Source organism: Neolamprologus multifasciatus, chromosome 9 (genome assembly GCF_963576455.1).
Source record: "Neolamprologus multifasciatus chromosome 9, fNeoMul1.2, whole genome shotgun sequence".
Lineage (NCBI taxonomy): Eukaryota > Metazoa > Chordata > Actinopteri > Cichliformes > Cichlidae > Neolamprologus > Neolamprologus multifasciatus.
The window spans coordinates 2,691,603-2,710,012 of NC_140447.1; the positions used below are offsets into that span (position 1 = coordinate 2,691,603).

General features: G+C 41.9%; 1 protein-coding gene across 1 annotated transcript in view; it reads left to right on the forward strand.

The window, feature by feature from the left end:
* Nucleotides 1-18,410, forward strand: part of sspo (SCO-spondin) — a 124,177-nt gene that overhangs the window by 57,725 nt on the left and 48,042 nt on the right. The window contains exons 68-86 of the mRNA XM_085173116.1: nucleotides 19-189; nucleotides 353-523; nucleotides 1,969-2,048; nucleotides 3,499-3,668; nucleotides 3,756-3,802; nucleotides 3,908-4,108; nucleotides 4,533-4,703; nucleotides 4,859-5,059; nucleotides 5,175-5,265; nucleotides 5,348-5,406; nucleotides 5,652-5,804; nucleotides 5,945-6,111; nucleotides 6,251-6,396; nucleotides 7,976-8,196; nucleotides 8,484-8,648; nucleotides 10,141-10,347; nucleotides 10,447-10,614; nucleotides 10,747-10,881; nucleotides 11,701-11,938. Of these exons, the coding sequence (XP_085029242.1) occupies nucleotides 19-189; nucleotides 353-523; nucleotides 1,969-2,048; nucleotides 3,499-3,668; nucleotides 3,756-3,802; nucleotides 3,908-4,108; nucleotides 4,533-4,703; nucleotides 4,859-5,059; nucleotides 5,175-5,265; nucleotides 5,348-5,406; nucleotides 5,652-5,804; nucleotides 5,945-6,111; nucleotides 6,251-6,396; nucleotides 7,976-8,196; nucleotides 8,484-8,648; nucleotides 10,141-10,347; nucleotides 10,447-10,614; nucleotides 10,747-10,881; nucleotides 11,701-11,938 (2,962 nt within the window). The remainder of the gene's footprint in view (nucleotides 1-18; nucleotides 190-352; nucleotides 524-1,968; nucleotides 2,049-3,498; nucleotides 3,669-3,755; nucleotides 3,803-3,907; nucleotides 4,109-4,532; nucleotides 4,704-4,858; nucleotides 5,060-5,174; nucleotides 5,266-5,347; nucleotides 5,407-5,651; nucleotides 5,805-5,944; nucleotides 6,112-6,250; nucleotides 6,397-7,975; nucleotides 8,197-8,483; nucleotides 8,649-10,140; nucleotides 10,348-10,446; nucleotides 10,615-10,746; nucleotides 10,882-11,700; nucleotides 11,939-18,410) is intronic.

Consider the following 18,410-nt stretch of genomic DNA (forward strand, 5'->3'; position numbering starts at 1 on the left):
ACCCCACAAACCAAACAGTCGATGGCCAGTGGTCAGCATGGACTCCCTGGGGTCATTGTTCGGTGTCTTGTGGAGCAGGCCTTCAGTCTCGGTACCGGTTCTGCTCCAGCCCCCGGCCCTCTGGCCGTGGCCTGCCTTGTACGGGCCCTCACCATGAGGACCAAGTCTGCATCATCGCCCCGTGTGACCGTGAGTTACGTTTCTGTCCCTGTGTATTGACTAATAGTCTGAGCAAACTTGAAGTTTAATTTGTCTGGCCTTGAATCAGTTACTAGGAAAGTGATGCCTCCCTGTCGTACAGTAGGATGCAGTAAACGTCATGTTTTTAATGTGATGCGTTGGCTTTTTCCAGGTGATGGTGGCTGGGGTCAGTGGAGTCATTGGACGGAGTGTACCAAGTCTTGTGGTGGGGGGGTCCGAAGCAGAAGGAGAAATTGTGACAGTCCCAGTCCAGAGGGGGAGGGAAATTACTGTGAGGGGCTGGGAAGTAAAGTCACATCCTGTAACACCGAGCACTGTCCAGGTGCGTTTGTATTACTAGCATGTGCTGTCTGCTAGCTACACTGAGTGGATTCTGTATTACTGATATAAGGGTTCTGATTCCTCAATGGCTCACTGTGGGATTGGCCTGTGTGCTGATCGCAACGACCATGTCGGGCAGAGCCACGTACCGTTAAGTGGCTGCGACGCAGGCATTGTTCAAACACCTCTTTGTGCTTCAAGCTGCAATATAGGCTAGTTGTTATAGCTGTCCATAGATATGAGTGCTAACGCTAACTTATCTGTCATTGTTACTTGGCTTCATCCTGACCTTGAGTCTTCGCCATACACCGTGGTGTTCTACCACTTAGCTGTACGCTGAGATGGTTTCTTTTTATGATTATGCACATCAGCTGACATCTTCTTTTCTGTAGTTAGCATACAAGCTAACACAGGCAGTCCTCCTGAGATATACTGAGTAGAAACACACACCAGGTTTACTTGTGTTGCCTAAGGCTAGAGCATGCCCACAGCACGATTGAAGGCGTTGGTTTATGTGGGCACTGGATGAGGATGACAATGAGGTCAGACCCCAGAGAAATCTTCATCATCTACGCTGAGGCTGCCGAGCCTAACAATGAACGGTTCCTGGTGTGCACCAGCACCTGTTCCCAGCATAGATAGAATATGTATTTAGTTCAAAATTCCCAAACAAATCAAGCCCCGGCCAGCCCCCGTAAGCCCACCAGGCCAGGAGGTGAGAGTGGGCTCCACAGCAGCTCCACTGGGACAGTTCTTGTAGCCTGTCGGTCAGCAGGTCAGAAAGAAGATGCTACCCTGGCAATCTTCTTCGTTCCCACAGGTGAAAAAGCTGTATGGTCCCCATTCATCAGCCCACATGCTACATTCCTAAGTGTGTTGCACATGATAACCTCCTCCCACTTTTGACTTCACCCTGTTAGCTCTTTTGGCGGAGTAAATATCTCAGAAAATACAAATTCAGGAGGAGGTTTGATTTTCAGGGCGTGTGTTACGTCTTTTGGCGGCCCGCCTCTGAGCCCTCAGGGCTTGGTGGTCATAGCAAGGCGTTTAGCTACATATTTAGACCACTGGCTAATTCTAATTTGGTCAGACCAAGAAACTACAACACAAGGATCTGTTGTCCTTGAAGCATCTTACCATACTAAGGGTTCATAATGAACACAAAACTGTTTCTCTAGGAGAACATGAAGTTGTGTGCTCTCAGAGTGAGATGTCTCACAGCCCACCTTGTTGGGTCAAAGGGTGACGAGGTGCTTATCTTAAACAATAACTGTGTAGTAATGCAAACTCAAGTGTGATTGGATCAGCCCAGCGTGGTCGTGCATGAGACACATCCCTCTAAGCAATACGCAGGGAGATGCTTCCTATATTAGCCATCTCAATCATGCTACTCTGAGAACCAGGGTTATGTAAGTAACCCAAAGTCCTGTATGCTTGTGTTTTCAGTGGCACCGTGTTCCCAGGTCCCAGGAACAGTGTTCAGCAGCTGTGGGCCATCCTGCCCTCGCTCCTGTGATGACCTTACTGTGAGTATCACTGGTGTGACTCCTGTCTGTCACTCTATGTATTTCATGCTTCTTATCCACAACCAAGTTCTGGAGGGTGTCATCAAAACAGACAAGCTCAGTCCTCCCTCTCCTCAGCACCTCCTTCGATTTTCCAGGGTGATGCTGAGGCGTTCCCAAATCATCTGAAATAATTTATCAACCATGCCCTGGGTCATGGTGGGAACTGCCTCATGAAATTTCTCCTCCTGTTTAAGCCTTTGAAAAAAAATTCTGCCACTTGTATCTACAGTCTTATCCTTTCAGCCACTACCCACAGTATTGTACTGATAACTAAGTCCTTAACCCTTTAAAACAGCACGCTCCATTTTGCGCAACTATTTTAAAATCCCGGTAGATCTGCAACCACGTGAGCTAGCGCAATAATTTTTTTTTTGCATATGAAACCGGAGTTGTACTTACATCTTATGTCATCAGCTTGTCCTCGGTCACAGTTTCCTTCCACATATAGTTTTGCAAAAACTGCATAAAAAGCACTTGCAGCAACAAAAACATAATATTCCAGAAACACGCTTTGCCGATCCGATCAGCTGTTTGTAACACTTCCTAGGTTGGAATAGACGTCAGCGCGAACTATCGCATGTCCGCCATGACCTGCCCGAAACCGGAAGTGACGTGATTTTTGCGAAAATGTAGTTTTTTACCATCAGGGCCTCATGAGCCTATACTGGTGTTTTTAAAAGTTATCTTTGACTTTATGACTTTCTGTGTCGTTTCTGGGATGCTTAGGACTCATATTGCACTGCTGGAAACAGTTTATTTTGATGCATATGCTGCTTTTTAGCAAATCTGCATCATAATATTTATTTTCGTTTTTCCTGCAGTGTATAAAAATTGGTGCATTTCAAAAATAAAACTATGAAGACACTCAAAATAAATTTCCTGTGGTGGGAAACTATTTTGTGCAACTTTTTTGTATTTACAGTTTTGAGGGATAAGCCTCTTAAATTTCTCTAACTAGAAATATATGTTAAAAAAACAAAAACGATTTTACATTTATTTGTAGTTTATTGCACTTTTTTGCAATTTATGTAATTACTATGCACTTAATGCAGACATATTATTAAAATTTGGGCTGTAATGGTTGTATTGATGTATATCAACTTGAAATGCTCCCAAAAATGGCTCCACAGCATGTAAAAATATAATATAAGCTCTGGTGGACTTGGTTCTATGGTAGGTCTTAAAGGGTTAACAGACTGGTACCAATCCATCTGTCAGCCTCCCACTTTGATCTGATTCCACACGTTAACAAGACCCCAAGATACCCAAACTCCTCCATATTAGACAGCAGCTCATTCCACAGAGTGGACGATCCACCCTTTTCTGACTTATGTCAGACGTGGATGTTCTTATTCTCACACTCATTACTGGGGATTAATAAAAGTCCTAATTTCCCCCTGTCTCTCAGCACTGTGAGTGGCACTGTGAGCCAGGATGCTACTGTACAGAGGGAAAAGTCCTGTCTGCTAATGGGACAGTCTGTTTAGAGAAGGAAGATTGTCCCTGCCTGGACCTTAACACCGGACGACGACTGGAACCTGGAGACACCATTGAAGCCATTGATGGATGCAACAACTGGTCAGAATTATACAAACACATTAGGACACACAAAGATAACCAGTTAGAGAGGAAACCTGAAAATCCTTCTGTTCCTTTGTTCTTTAGCACCTGCGAAGGAGGGAAATTCAACTGTACTCGAAACCCTTGTCCAGGTAAGTAAAGCCAGCTTTCAGTTTCAGAGTCAGGACGATGTAGACAATGGCTATGTCTTGTAGTGGGTATAAAGTAGCACAGATAGTTGTTTACATCCGATTTAGTGTCAGGTGGCTGGTGTGAGTGGTCAGAGTGGACCCCCTGCTCCAGGACCTGTGGAGCAGAGTCGGTGACCCGATACAGAAGCTGCAGCTGTCCTGAGCCGGAGGCCGGAGGAGAGCCGTGCTCTGGTGAGCAGGAAGTGCACAGCGGGGTTGGAGTGCAGATCCACAGGCAGCCCTGCCCCGTCGTTACTTTCTGCCCAGGTGAGATGATAATGTCTCATGGACACGTTCGCACAGTTTGTAAATGTTCTGGATGCTTGTGACTGAAACTATTTGCCTTTGGGCTCAAGGTCAGAGGTCAGAGGTCACGTTTTCTGAAAATCTTGTGAATGCAATAACTCGAGATGGAAGTCACCGAGGATTTTTGATTTTATAGCATTTATACAGATTTCTGTGTCATGTTGAAAAATGACCTACTGTTACTGCACTTTTCTCTCTTATTGAGATATTAGTTTTTAAAAATTGTTACTGTTGTTAATCACTGTGCATTTGTCTCTTACTTACAGCCTCGACCTTTTCAAATATTCATATTTTAATATATTGATTTTCTGGTTCCAGCTACAGTCTCAGTTACATCAGAGTAGTTGTACCTCTTCTTCTTCTCATTTCCTTACTGTGTCTTTAGTTCACGGCTCGTGGAGTCCCTGGTCCATGTGGTCAGAGTGCGACGGATGCACAGGATCGTCGACTCGGACCAGAGAGTGTAACAGTCCTCCTGCTAGATTCGGTGGTCTGCCGTGTCTGGGAGAGGGGAGGCGGAGCCGCCCTTGCAGTGAAAATCTCACCGTCTGCTCAGGTTAGCATAGCTGTGGGTTTCTGAACTGTAAACACTATTCCACTTTTAAAAACGATGGTTTTTCCTGTTTTGTGTGTGGCCAGGTCAAAGTTTGCTTGCACTTTTGTATCTAAGTGTGCAGGTGTGGATTAATTCTATTCACACCATGTTCTCAGACTGTGGTGGAGGCCAGGAAGAATGGCCTTGTGGGAAGCCCTGTCCTCGCTCCTGTTCAGATCTCCATGGCGACGCAGAGTGCTTGGACTCCCCCGAGTGTAACGCGACCTGTGGTTGTCCTGGTGACACGGTGCTGCAGGACGGAGCGTGTGTGGCGAGACAGGAGTGTCGCTGCAAATACCACGACAGCTCTGCTAACGGTTCGATCCTAATTTTGCTAACTTGTAAACATCAGCGTGTTAGACTGTGAACATTTTACTCGCTCAGTCGTCCATCAGTGTGATCATTTGCTCTGATTGGGTCATTTTTGTGCAGATTCAAGCAATGCATTGTGGCTATGGCCCGGTGGATCTGATTGGCTGTTTGCAAATCCAGGAGAGAAAATTATCAGTGACTGCAAAAACTGGTAAACAGCTGATTCTCATTTTGTTTTAATTCACTCTTAATGTTCCAATAGCACATAATCTTTTTTCCTGACCTAATCTCAGCTCGTGTGAGGCTGGAGTTCTGCAGTGTCAGTCTGTCCCCGGCTGCCGTGTCGACGGTGGCTGGAGCCAATGGGGAGCCTGGACTGAATGCTCTGTTTCATGTGGCGGCGGAGTCAAGTTCAGAAGACGCCTGTGTGATAATCCGTCTCCGCAGAGCGGCGGAAGAGGCTGCCTGGGTGATGCTGAGCAGCAGAGAGACTGCAACACGCACCTGTGCACAGGTATCATGACGGGCTCGTCTAGGTGTTTTACACTATCATCTGCATCGGTACATGTGTGATGTCTGTCTGTATTGTGTCTCCAGAGTCAGTGGGCCCGTGGTTGCCGTGGTCTCAGTGGTCGGAGTGCTCGGTCAGCTGCGGTGGAGGGCAGCAGTACCGCTCTCGCGTCTGCAGCTCTCCAGCGTGCAGCGGCCTCAGTCGTCAGAGCAAGATCTGCAACACGCACGTCTGCCTCGGTCTGCTTCCTGTGCAGTATTTGTAGCCATGCCTGCAAAGTTATATTTACACTGAGACGTTTAACGAAGCTCCAGTTGGAGGACTGTTTAATTCGTGTCTTTAACTGCTGTTGCTGTGTGGGCTTCGTGTCGCTCTGCAGAGGTGGGCTGCCCTCCTGGCAGGCTGTACAGGGAGTGTGAACGAGGAGAAGGTTGTCCTTTCAGCTGCGCTCAGGTCAGCGGCAGGGAGGGATGCTACGCTGACGGCTGCGAGGAAGGCTGCCACTGTCCCGTGCACACCTACCAGCACCGTGGACTCTGCTTATCGGTGGGTTCAGAGTAACATCAGTAGTAGACGTGCAGCACAGAAAATGAAGAGCATGAACCAGGCTGTGATGCATCACTGAGGAGATCATTTCAAAGCGGTTTCTTTTCTTTAAAGGGTGTTTGTGTTTGGTGTGTTTCAGGAGTGTCCGTGTCTGGTGGATAAAGAGCTGCTGGCCTCTCTGCAGAGCGTCTCCGTGACACCAGTCCCATCCCTGCTTTTTCAGAACATCTCAGAGGATGTGGAGCTCCAGTCTGGAGATACGTTTGTTCACGACTGCAGCGCCTGGTAAGCAGTCGTGACATCCCGTTCAGGATTGTGGGGGGAGCTATCAAAGTGGGAAAGGTGGGCTGCACCGTGGACAGGTCGAAGGTATCCATGGAAATCACTGCAAAGCCGTTATCACAGGAACACACCGTTGTCATTTAAAATGGATTGTTGAGAGTTGAGAGCAAAACTGTGCGGGTCACTTTTTTATGGCTTCATTCAGAAGTCAGACTGAGTCATTAATTCTGAACAGTTGATGGTTTTATACAAACCTGCTGATATCCAGACAGCCCATTTTTCAGGGCAGGCCTTTCTTCTTATTAGGAAAGATAACGCCAAAGCACAGGATGGATGCATTCCAGCACTGTGGCTCTGTAATTAAAGACTTCCAGTGTTAAATTGGCCTGTCCACAGTCCAGACCGGTCCCACTTTAAGAACATCTATCACAGTGTACAGCTACAATCCTGCACTGAGTAATAGGGCTGCCACGATTAGTGGACTAGTCACGATTACGTCGACTATTAAAATCGTCGACGACTGATTTAATAGTCGACGCGTCGTTTGAAGCTTTGTAAGATCCCAAAAGACGCAGGAATAAGTAGTAGGATTTAAGAGTGTAATAACGGACTGAAACAGAAGATGGCAGCACTGCATGTACAAGGATGCCAGCTGCCGTTAAACCCCGAAGAAGAAGAAGCTGTGTCCCAGAATTTATAGCGCAGCCCAGCTCAGTTTCCAACAATGGCGGCAGCTAGTTAGTTTTAATATTACTCTTATTATTCTTTCTCGGTCAAAAATAAACGTTTAACATATTTTCAGGCGAGAATGTAGCTGTGTAAACTTCAAATATCTGCTCAGTTTATCAAGACACCACATATTTTCAAAAGCGCTCCGACGTTTTCGGAGACGTCTGTTACCCACTAGCTCGATAGCTAGCCGGGGGCTAGGCTAACTAGAGCCATGAGAACACCGGACTCCCCGCAGATCGTTTTCAAACCCACCGCCGTCTTTCACTACTCAGGTTAAACATGATATATAAGTCACTTAGATAACTTAAAAATGTTATTGTTTGGCTTTTTTCAGTATTTTATTTGTTCCTGAGTAAATCGGTTTGGCTGAGATTAAAGTTATAGTTTTTACACAGCTGAATAAACGTCAAGCAGACAGCTGATTATCAGAAGTGTGAGATGCTCGAGAATTTACTCCGGTGTCCTGTTATATTTTAGATAGCGAGGAGTTTATTAAACTTCACCGAAACAATCTGCAAATTTCATTAAAATTTAATAAACTTGTCTTTATTTTTAGTTAGCACAGACCTTAAAACACTTAAAGCTGTAAGCTAATGATAGTTATATAAGAGCAGATGCAGCTGGTGCAATAAGCTGGATGATGATCTGATTAGTCGACTAATCGCAAAAATAACTGGTGACTAGTCGACTATCAAAATAATCGTTTGTGGCAGCCCTACTGAGTAAGAAATGGAAAACATTTGTTTCCTCTGAGTGTTTATAAATGAAGATGCGATGTGACACAGTGGGAGTGATGCCAACTGTGTCATACATATAAAACACCTCAGTCTACCCCTTTTGTTCCCCGTAGTGAGTGTGTGCACGGCAGGTGGAACTGTTCTCTGGAGCACTGTCCTGTACACGGTGCTTTGTCTTCCTGGGGGCCCTGGAGCCCTTGCTCACTATCCTGCGGTGGTTTGGGGCTCAAAACTCGCTCTAGAGGTTGCACACAGCCGGCCCCGGCCCATGGAGGGAGAGACTGCCAGGGGCCACGGAGGGAAACGACCTACTGCCAGGCCCCCGACTGTCCAGGTACTTTGGAGAGACTCTGTAGAACACGTGGTGTGTGTAATATGTGTAGTTCAGGGATGAAGGTCAGATTCATGAAAAGCTGCTTTTCCCCTCCAGCTACTGTTGTTCCAACAGAAGAACCAGCCACACCGGGTAGGTTCAAACACTTTTCTGTGCACTCATTTTACTCTGTTCCTTTGGTTGCCATTTTCCATTTCTTTTTCTTGTATTTGTGCATGCTTTGTAGGCTTTTCTTATCTTAAATATCCTCTCTGTATTTCATCATCTTTCTGTTTCCGTCTCCTCAGATGAGGACTCCGGGTTCTCTCCCTGGTCAACGTGGAGTCCTTGCACAAAGACCTGCACCGACGCTCTCAGCCCGGCCCTGAAGTCCCGCCATCGACAGTGTGTGACACCACCCTGTTCTGGAAGCTCTCACCAAGAGAAGGCATGCAACTTGCCCCAGTGTCCAGGTACACCACGCCCACTGTCTGTCTCTATTTAATAAATCAGTGTTTGTTGCCTTATATAACTATAATATAAAGTACATTAATATAAATATCTGCTCTCTATTCATCGATCATGCAAAACATTCTCATCAGTCGAAGCAGTAGTGAGGTCATAAGCGTGTGTGTGCATATAAGCAGTATTAATGCAGTTAGCAACAGCACTGTAAATGTAGGTGAAGTGGAAACAGCAGTGCTGCTGATAGCAGAGTGTACTGTGGATGTTTGTGTCACAGGGCTTTGAACCACGGGTCTCCTAAACTCAGTCTGGACCTGGCTGTTTGATATGCAAATACCAGACATGTACTGTATGTAAGACAATGTAATTGACAGAGGTTGAATACAGCAGACAGTGTTCTTAGTCTGAGTTTAGTGCTCAGTTGATATATGCAGGAGCTGCGTGTGTGGTTCTTGCTTTGATGAATATGTAACACTGCTGAAATGATGGGCCAACTCATCTCCCGTGCAACATATTTATTTTTACAGAAAACTGTAAAGACAGAAAAATGTCTGATTAATCAGTTCTTTCGGCGTGCAGGCCGTACGCTGCCTCTTCACCACTGACACTACTTCTTCTAGTGTAGCTGGCATTACTTTATACAAGTAGCTTATACAGTTTCATATAAATATGCACCGCTTCTGTAAACTGCTTAAATCACACAAATACATTTTACTATACACATGAATAACATAGTGAACTCTCATTACAGTTTTATCTTGTTTTTACTCCTGTTTTAATCTATTTATGAACCTGTCTTCTTAACTGTATTTATCAAACTAATCTCTTTCAAATAAACATTTTTCTTAACATATTTTTATAGCATTCACTCTTCATGAACTAAACATAAAGCAACTTACATTTCTCTTATTGTGCAAAACATATTAAGTGTGGCTTTAACCAAAAATACCTGCACCGAGCTCAGAGTTTCGGTACCGTCTAACACTTGGATCGGCACAGGCTAACAACTGGACCAACTTGGAAATTAGCTCTTTAGCTTAACATTCACCACAAACAAGACATTTATCATTAATCGCCACTGCTGTCTGTCACTTTTAGAACATCTGTTTATATTATCAACCACCCAGCTTACCTGTAAAGACAGAAAAATGTCTGATTAATCAGTTCTTTCGGCGCGGGCCGTACGCTGCCTCTTCACCACTGACACTACTTCTTCTAGTGTAGCGTCATCTACCGACGCGTACAGGACTGAGCGCCCTCTGCTGGTGGAACTTATACAACAGTAAAACTGACATTACAGTGGCCTTACTAAAAGAAAATGTCTCTGAGCATCAAATAAAATGCGGGGCTACTATTTTCATGTCTCTGTCTTTAACATAGTGCCACAAATACAATTGTGAACATTGTCCTGAATGCGTTAATCAAATGGTTGCCGTAGTTACCATAAACTGCAGCAGCAAGCGTCAACCAAGCTTATGTGTTTTGTGTTTCTGTTTTGAGGCGAGGTGTGTGTAGAGGCCGAGTGCGCCCGAAGGAACTGTTCGTGGACCAAGTGGGCAGAGTGGAGCGCTTGCTCGCGGTCCTGCGGCGTGGGTCAGCAGCAGAGGATCCGAACGTTCCTGAGCCCTGGAACAAACGGCTCGTGGTGCGAGGACATCCTCGGAGGAAACGTGGAGCATCGCTTCTGTAACATCAAACCCTGCAGAGGTCAGCTGTGATTATCAGTTCGAACATATAATATTTAAAAAGCCAAAGAGAGAGTTTCATTTTTCATTTACTGGTCTCTTTGTGTTCGATGTTGTGTAGTTGATGGAGGCTGGTCCCGGTGGAGTCCGTGGTCGCGCTGTGATAAGCGTTGTGGCGGCGGGCGCTCGATACGCACTCGCTCCTGCTCTAGTCCTCCGCCCAAAAATGGTGGAAAGAAGTGTGCAGGAGAGAAGAACCAAGTGAAACCTTGCAACACCAAACCGTGCGGTGAGTCTGATCTACCGCGTCCTGTGTTCGGCTCGTCGTTGTTCCAGCGTATGGCTGTTTATCTACAGGAGTGTGTGCAGATACCTGCAGCATCACGGCAAAACTCAGAAACTTCTGTTTGTGTGTTGTCAGATGATAGAGGGTGCCCACCAGGCCAAGAGTTTGTGATGTGTGCCAGCCAGTGTCCACAGCGCTGCTTAGACCTCCAGCAGGGTATCGAGTGCCAGACCAACAGCGAATGTCAGCCGGGCTGCCGCTGCCCTCAAGGTACACGAGTTACACCTCATATGTGCGTGTTTTTGTCCGAAACGTTCCTCTCCTGGCACTGATTTAACCCCTAAACTATTCTGTGCTCTCCACAGAGAGAACAGCTTTGTTATAACTCCTCTGCCTTCTTTAGGATTCGGCGTTCTGAGAATATACAAATTCCTAGAGCCCTGAATCCCCAACATGTGCACGGGAACCCCCAAGATATCTGCATACAGCTGACTCTCTGCAGTTCTCTGCAGTTCTCAGTAGAACCTTCAAAGAGACGTAATTCAGTTACAAATGGTTTTTACTCCAGTTAGAAACTGTTGAATTGAAACAGACAGAAAACAAAAGTAGAGCTGACTGTAACAGGTAACACAGGCCTTCAGTTTAACAGCGTTATCAGGCAGCCAGTCATATTGTGTTGATGTTTGATGAACCTTGTTTGGGTTATTTAGGTGTAAGAATCGTTTCCACTGTTTAAAACTGGCTGAATCTTTTAAAGATAACTACCTTAACCGGCTCGATATCACACAAGTGTTAGAATTTAGTTTTTCCAAAGACATTATAGGAGTGAGACGAGGAAAAATCTTAAAGTGAATATGGGAGAATTCCCCAACAATAAATATGATGGCAGAAACCAACAACAACAGGTTTAACTGGTGATTCTGTGGCCCTGTGGACCATTAAAATCTCATTTAGATGATGTTTCAGAGTATCTGTGCAGTGCGAGGCTTCATGCTGCTGCCAAGTGATGAGATTTGCATCTAGAATTGTTTTTTTAAAAAACATTAGCATAAATCGTGGTTTGCGTATCTTTCGTACGTGTGTGTTCAGGTCAGCTGCAGCAGGACGGGGTGTGTGTGCAGCTGTGGCAGTGTGACTGTGTGGACTCACTGGGGCAGATTTGGGTGGCCGGCAGCACGCATCAGGTGGACTGCAACAACTGCACCTGCTCTGACGGACAGCTGCTCTGCAGCAACGACAGCTGCCAGGCTACCTGTGTTTGGAGCTCCTGGTCCAGCTGGGCTCCCTGCAGTGTTTCCTGTGGACAGGGCCAGAGAACCAGATACAGGTGAGGACACGGCGGCTTCCTCCTGGGACCTGGACGAAGGACACATGGTTTGTTTTGTAAACTGTTACATTCTTGTTTGAGCACGTCCGTGTTTGGACATTAAAATGGATCCAGATGGAGGAAAGTTTGTTTTTACAAATCTGAAACTGGAATTTAAACAGGTTTTAAGTGGTACGCTCTTTAACAACGAGACGGAGATCATAACAATCAGAAAATCTATCATAAATATTGTTTCCAGTGTAGAGATGGCACCATACCACTTTTTTATGTCCGATACCGATATGAATCCAATATAGTGTTTTTAATCAATAAAACTGTTTTTTAATATCTTGCTGCTTTTTGTATCAGTTCATACTGAAGTTTAAATAAATAACAACACTAAAGCTATTCTGTTATACCTGTATGTAAAAAAAAATACACTGCACCCAAAATATTTCATAGTTCAGCAACACTGATCAATCTAATAAACTTAAACCTGCTCCATCCTCCCTGTTCTGGTATTTTAAGGAGTAAGCAGCCTAACTAATAGGGCTCTAAAAGTCCCAGAAAAAAAAAAAAGAAAAATAGGGAACCACCCCCCACCTCATGATGCTTAATCGACGTAATCACCTTTAATTTGATGCAGTGTGAAATAAATGCACAGAAATAAATTATTTTTCAAGAATAATTAAATAGATTCAACATCTTTCTTCAACAGAATTGCAGACTGCACAGATGGTTCCCAAAGGAAAAAGTACTACAGCTTACTAGGGTATATTAGACTTAACAGTTACTATATACAGTAATGGACTTCTATACATTTTACATCAGATTAAAACTTTGGGTGTAAGAGTCAGATAATTATTTATTAAAAGCTCGACATTTTAAATGAGAATAAGAAAGAAAAGTATGTCTTTGTGCCCCCTTTTCCCTGTTCATGCCCTATCGGCCCCCCTGGCTAAACTTTGCTAGATCCGCCCCTGCACAGTTACGTCAGCTGCGTAGAAAAAGATCCTGGTGTAGAAATAATATTAAATAAATTCTAACAACAGCTTATCAATAATGCTGCTGTTGTTGTTCTGGTTTCCTCTTTCTGGTGAGAAGTGGGCCAAAAACTAAGAAGAGAGACGGACTCGCGACAGAAAAGCCGATCAGCTGATCATTGATCAGTTTCACATTGAAGTAGCAGGAGAGAGAGAGAGAGAGAGAGAGAGAGGCAGTCGCTCCATATATCAGTTGTTAAGCTTAACGTGGGAATGCTTTACAAACATTCAGAGATGAACTTACACACTTGCTTTACTTCTCTCTGGGAAAACTTCCTCGGAGATGAAATGCTGGTTTGAGGCTACAAATACACACAGCCGCTCTATCACGTGACCACACTGCTCCGACGTGCTACAGTTATGAGCCGAGTTACGCCGTATCGCAAGTTTTGTGAGGTGCTTTTTTGATATTTAATGGATCGGATTACATTTTTTATTTCTCTCTGATATCCGATCCAGTAATTTACATCAGTATCGGACCGATACCGATACGTAATATCGGATCGGTCCATCTCTACTCCAGTGTTTGTCTTCTCTAATTGCTTAATTAAGGATAAAGTTGATTCGAGTTGTATGAGTCAGTGTGACGATTAACTCTGTCATCTGTTTGTCCGTGTCAGGAGATAAAATCGGGGCTCTGTGGGAGCCGGAGCGTCACTTGCTGAAAGCATTGCTTTCAAAAGAATGAATTTGCTGCTGATCAGACACCTTCCTGATGGTTAGCTAAAATAGCTTCCTTTCCATAGTACTGCATGTTCTAAATGCTAATTCCAAATCTTAGAATTTACAAATAACATAAGATACATGTAACCACTTTAAATCACATATGAAAGCAGTCACGGAGTAATAGATTAGTGATCCAGGTTTGCTGCTACGACAGGAAGTTAGCAATGTAAACAATAATGGAGTCTAGCAGGTTAGGGGGCGGAGCCAGAGTTTCAGTCTCACAGCATTGGGGTCGAGGTTATTGTGGACTGGAGAGCGTGATGGTTGGTTCATTGTCTTTGTTACTTTTCCTGCAGTGGATATAAATATACGCAGTGGTATTAAACTGGTTTACTATACGCAGTGGTATTAAACTGGTTTACTATACGCAGTGGTATTAAACTGGTTTAATATACGCAGTGGTATTAAACTGGTTTAATATACGCAGTGGTATTAAACTGGTTTAATATACGCAGTGGTATTAAACTGGTTTAATATACGCAGTGGTATTAAACTGGTTTAATATACGCAGTGGTATTAAACTGGTTTAATATACGCAGTGGTATTAAACTGGTTTATTATACGCAGTGGTATTAAACTGGTTTAATATACGCAGTGGTATTAAACTGGTTTATTATACGCAGTGGTATTAAACTGGTTTAATATACGCAGTGGTATTAAACTGGTTTATTATACGCAGTGGTATTAAACTGGTTTAATATACGCAGTGGTATTAAACTGGTTTAATATACGCAGTGGTATTAAACTGGTTTAATATACGCAGTGGTATTAAACTGGTTTAATATACGCAGTGGTATTAAACTGGTTTAATATACGCAGTGGTATTAAACTGGTTTAATATACGCAGTGGTATTAAACTGGTTTAATATACGCAGTGGTATTAAACTGGTTTATTATACGCAGTGGTATTAAACTGGTTTAATATACGCAGTGGTATTAAACTGGTTTATTATACGCAGTGGTATTAAACTGGTTTAATATACGCAGTGGTATTAAACTGGTTTATTATACGCAGTGGTATTAAACTGGTTTAATATACGCAGTGGTATTAAACTGGTTTAATATACGCAGTGGTATTAAACTGGTTTATTATACGCAGTGGTATTAAACTGGTTTAATATACGCAGTGGTATTAAACTGGTTTAATATACGCAGTGGTATTAAACTGGTTTAATATACGCAGTGGTATTAAACTGGTTTATTATACGCAGTGGTATTAAACTGGTTTAATATACGCAGTGGTATTAAACTGGTTTAATATACGCAGTGGTATTAAACTGGTTTAATATACGCAGTGGTATTAAACTGGTTTATTATACGCAGTGGTATTAAACTGGTTTATTATACGCAGTGGTATTAAACTGGTTTATTATACGCAGTGGTATTAAACTGGTTTAATATACGCAGTGGTATTAAACTGGTTTATTATACGCAGTGGTATTAAACTGGTTTAATATACGCAGTGGTATTAAACTGGTTTATTATACGCAGTGGTATTAAACTGGTTTAATATACGCAGTGGTATTAAACTGGTTTACTATACGCAGTGGTATTAAACTGGTTTAATATACGCAGTGGTATTAAACTGGTTTAATATACGCAGTGGTATTAAACTGGTTTAATATACGCAGTGGTATTAAACTGGTTTAATATACGCAGTGGTATTAAACTGGTTTATTATACGCAGTGGTATTAAACTGGTTTAATATACGCAGTGGTATTAAACTGGTTTAATATACGCAGTGGTATTAAACTGGTTTAATATACGCAGTGGTATTAAACTGGTTTATTATACGCAGTGGTATTAAACTGGTTTAATATACGCAGTGGTATTAAACTGGTTTAATATACGCAGTGGTATTAAACTGGTTTAATATACGCAGTGGTATTAAACTGGTTTATTATACGCAGTGGTATTAAACTGGTTTAATATACGCAGTGGTATTAAACTGGTTTAATATACGCAGTGGTATTAAACTGGTTTAATATACGCAGTGGTATTAAACTGGTTTATTATACGCAGTGGTATTAAACTGGTTTATTATACGCAGTGGTATTAAACTGGTTTAATATACGCAGTGGTATTAAACTGGTTTAATATACGCAGTGGTATTAAACTGGTTTAATATACGCAGTGGTATTAAACTGGTTTAATATACGCAGTGGTATTAAACTGGTTTACTATACGCAGTGGTATTAAACTGGTTTAATATACGCAGTGGTATTAAACTGGTTTAATATACGCAGTGGTATTAAACTGGTTTAATATACGCAGTGGTATTAAACTGGTTTATTATACGCAGTGGTATTAAACTGGTTTAATATACGCAGTGGTATTAAACTGGTTTATTATACGCAGTGGTATTAAACTGGTTTAATATACGCAGTGGTATTAAACTGGTTTATTATACGCAGTGGTATTAAACTGGTTTAATATACGCAGTGGTATTAAACTGGTTTAATATACGCAGTGGTATTAAACTGGTTTAATATACGCAGTGGTATTAAACTGGTTTAATATACGCAGTGGTATTAAACTGGTTTACTATACGCAGTGGTATTAAACTGGTTTACTATACGCAGTGGTATTAAACTGGTTTAATATACGCAGTGGTATTAAACTGGTTTATTATACGCAGTGGTATTAAACTGGTTTAATATACGCAGTGGTATTAAACTGGTTTAATATACGCAGTGGTATTAAACTGGTTTAATATACGCAGTGGTATTAAACTGGTTTATTATACGCAGTGGTATTAAACTGGTTTAATATACGCAGTGGTATTAAACTGGTTTAATATACGCAGTGGTATTAAACTGGTTTAATATACGCAGTGGTATTAAACTGGTTTATTATACGCAGTGGTATTAAACTGGTTTATTATACGCAGTGGTATTAAACTGGTTTATTATACGCAGTGGTATTAAACTGGTTTAATATACGCAGTGGTATTAAACTGGTTTATTATACGCAGTGGTATTAAACTGGTTTAATATACGCAGTGGTATTAAACTGGTTTATTATACGCAGTGGTATTAAACTGGTTTAATATACGCAGTGGTATTAAACTGGTTTACTATACGCAGTGGTATTAAACTGGTTTATTATACGCAGTGGTATTAAACTGGTTTAATATACGCAGTGGTATTAAACTGGTTTATTATACGCAGTGGTATTAAACTGGTTTAATATACGCAGTGGTATTAAACTGGTTTATTATACGCAGTGGTATTAAACTGGTTTAATATACGCAGTGGTATTAAACTGGTTTAATATACGCAGTGGTATTAAACTGGTTTACTATACGCAGTGGTATTAAACTGGTTTATTATACGCAGTGGTATTAAACTGGTTTAATATACGCAGTGGTATTAAACTGGTTTATTATACGCAGTGGTATTAAACTGGTTTAATATACGCAGTGGTATTAAACTGGTTTAATATACGCAGTGGTATTAAACTGGTTTACTATACGCAGTGGTATTAAACTGGTTTACTATACGCAGTGGTATTAAACTGGTTTAATATACGCAGTGGTATTAAACTGGTTTAATATACGCAGTGGTATTAAACTGGTTTATTATACGCAGTGGTATTAAACTGGTTTATTATACGCAGTGGTATTAAACTGGTTTAATATACGCAGTGGTATTAAACTGGTTTACTATACGCAGTGGTATTAAACTGGTTTATTATACGCAGTGGTATTAAACTGGTTTAATATACGCAGTGGTATTAAACTGGTTTAATATACGCAGTGGTATTAAACTGGTTTATTATACGCAGTGGTATTAAACTGGTTTATTATACGCAGTGGTATTAAACTGGTTTAATATACGCAGTGGTATTAAACTGGTTTAATATACGCAGTGGTATTAAACTGGTTTAATATACGCAGTGGTATTAAACTGGTTTAATATACGCAGTGGTATTAAACTGGTTTACTATACGCAGTGGTATTAAACTGGTTTAATATACGCAGTGGTATTAAACTGGTTTAATATACGCAGTGGTATTAAACTGGTTTAATATACGCAGTGGTATTAAACTGGTTTAATATACGCAGTGGTATTAAACTGGTTTAATATACGCAGTGGTATTAAACTGGTTTACTATACGCAGTGGTATTAAACTGGTTTACTATACGCAGTGGTATTAAACTGGTTTAATATACGCAGTGGTATTAAACTGGTTTAATATACGCAGTGGTATTAAACTGGTTTAATATACGCAGTGGTATTAAAGTGGTTTAATATACGCAGTGGTATTAAACTGGTTTACTATACGCAGTGGTATTAAACTGGTTTACTATACGCAGTGGTATTAAACTGGTTTAATATACGCAGTGGTATTAAACTGGTTTAATATACGCAGTGGTATTAAACTGGTTTATTATACGCAGTGGTATTAAACTGGTTTAATATACGCAGTGGTATTAAACTGGTTTAATATACGCAGTGGTATTAAACTGGTTTAATATACGCAGTGGTATTAAACTGGTTTAATATACGCAGTGGTATTAAACTGGTTTACTATACGCAGTGGTATTAAACTGGTTTAATATACGCAGTGGTATTAAACTGGTTTAATATACGCAGTGGTATTAAACTGGTTTAATATACGCAGTGGTATTAAACTGGTTTAATATACGCAGTGGTATTAAACTGGTTTAATATACGCAGTGGTATTAAACTGGTTTACTATACGCAGTGGTATTAAACTG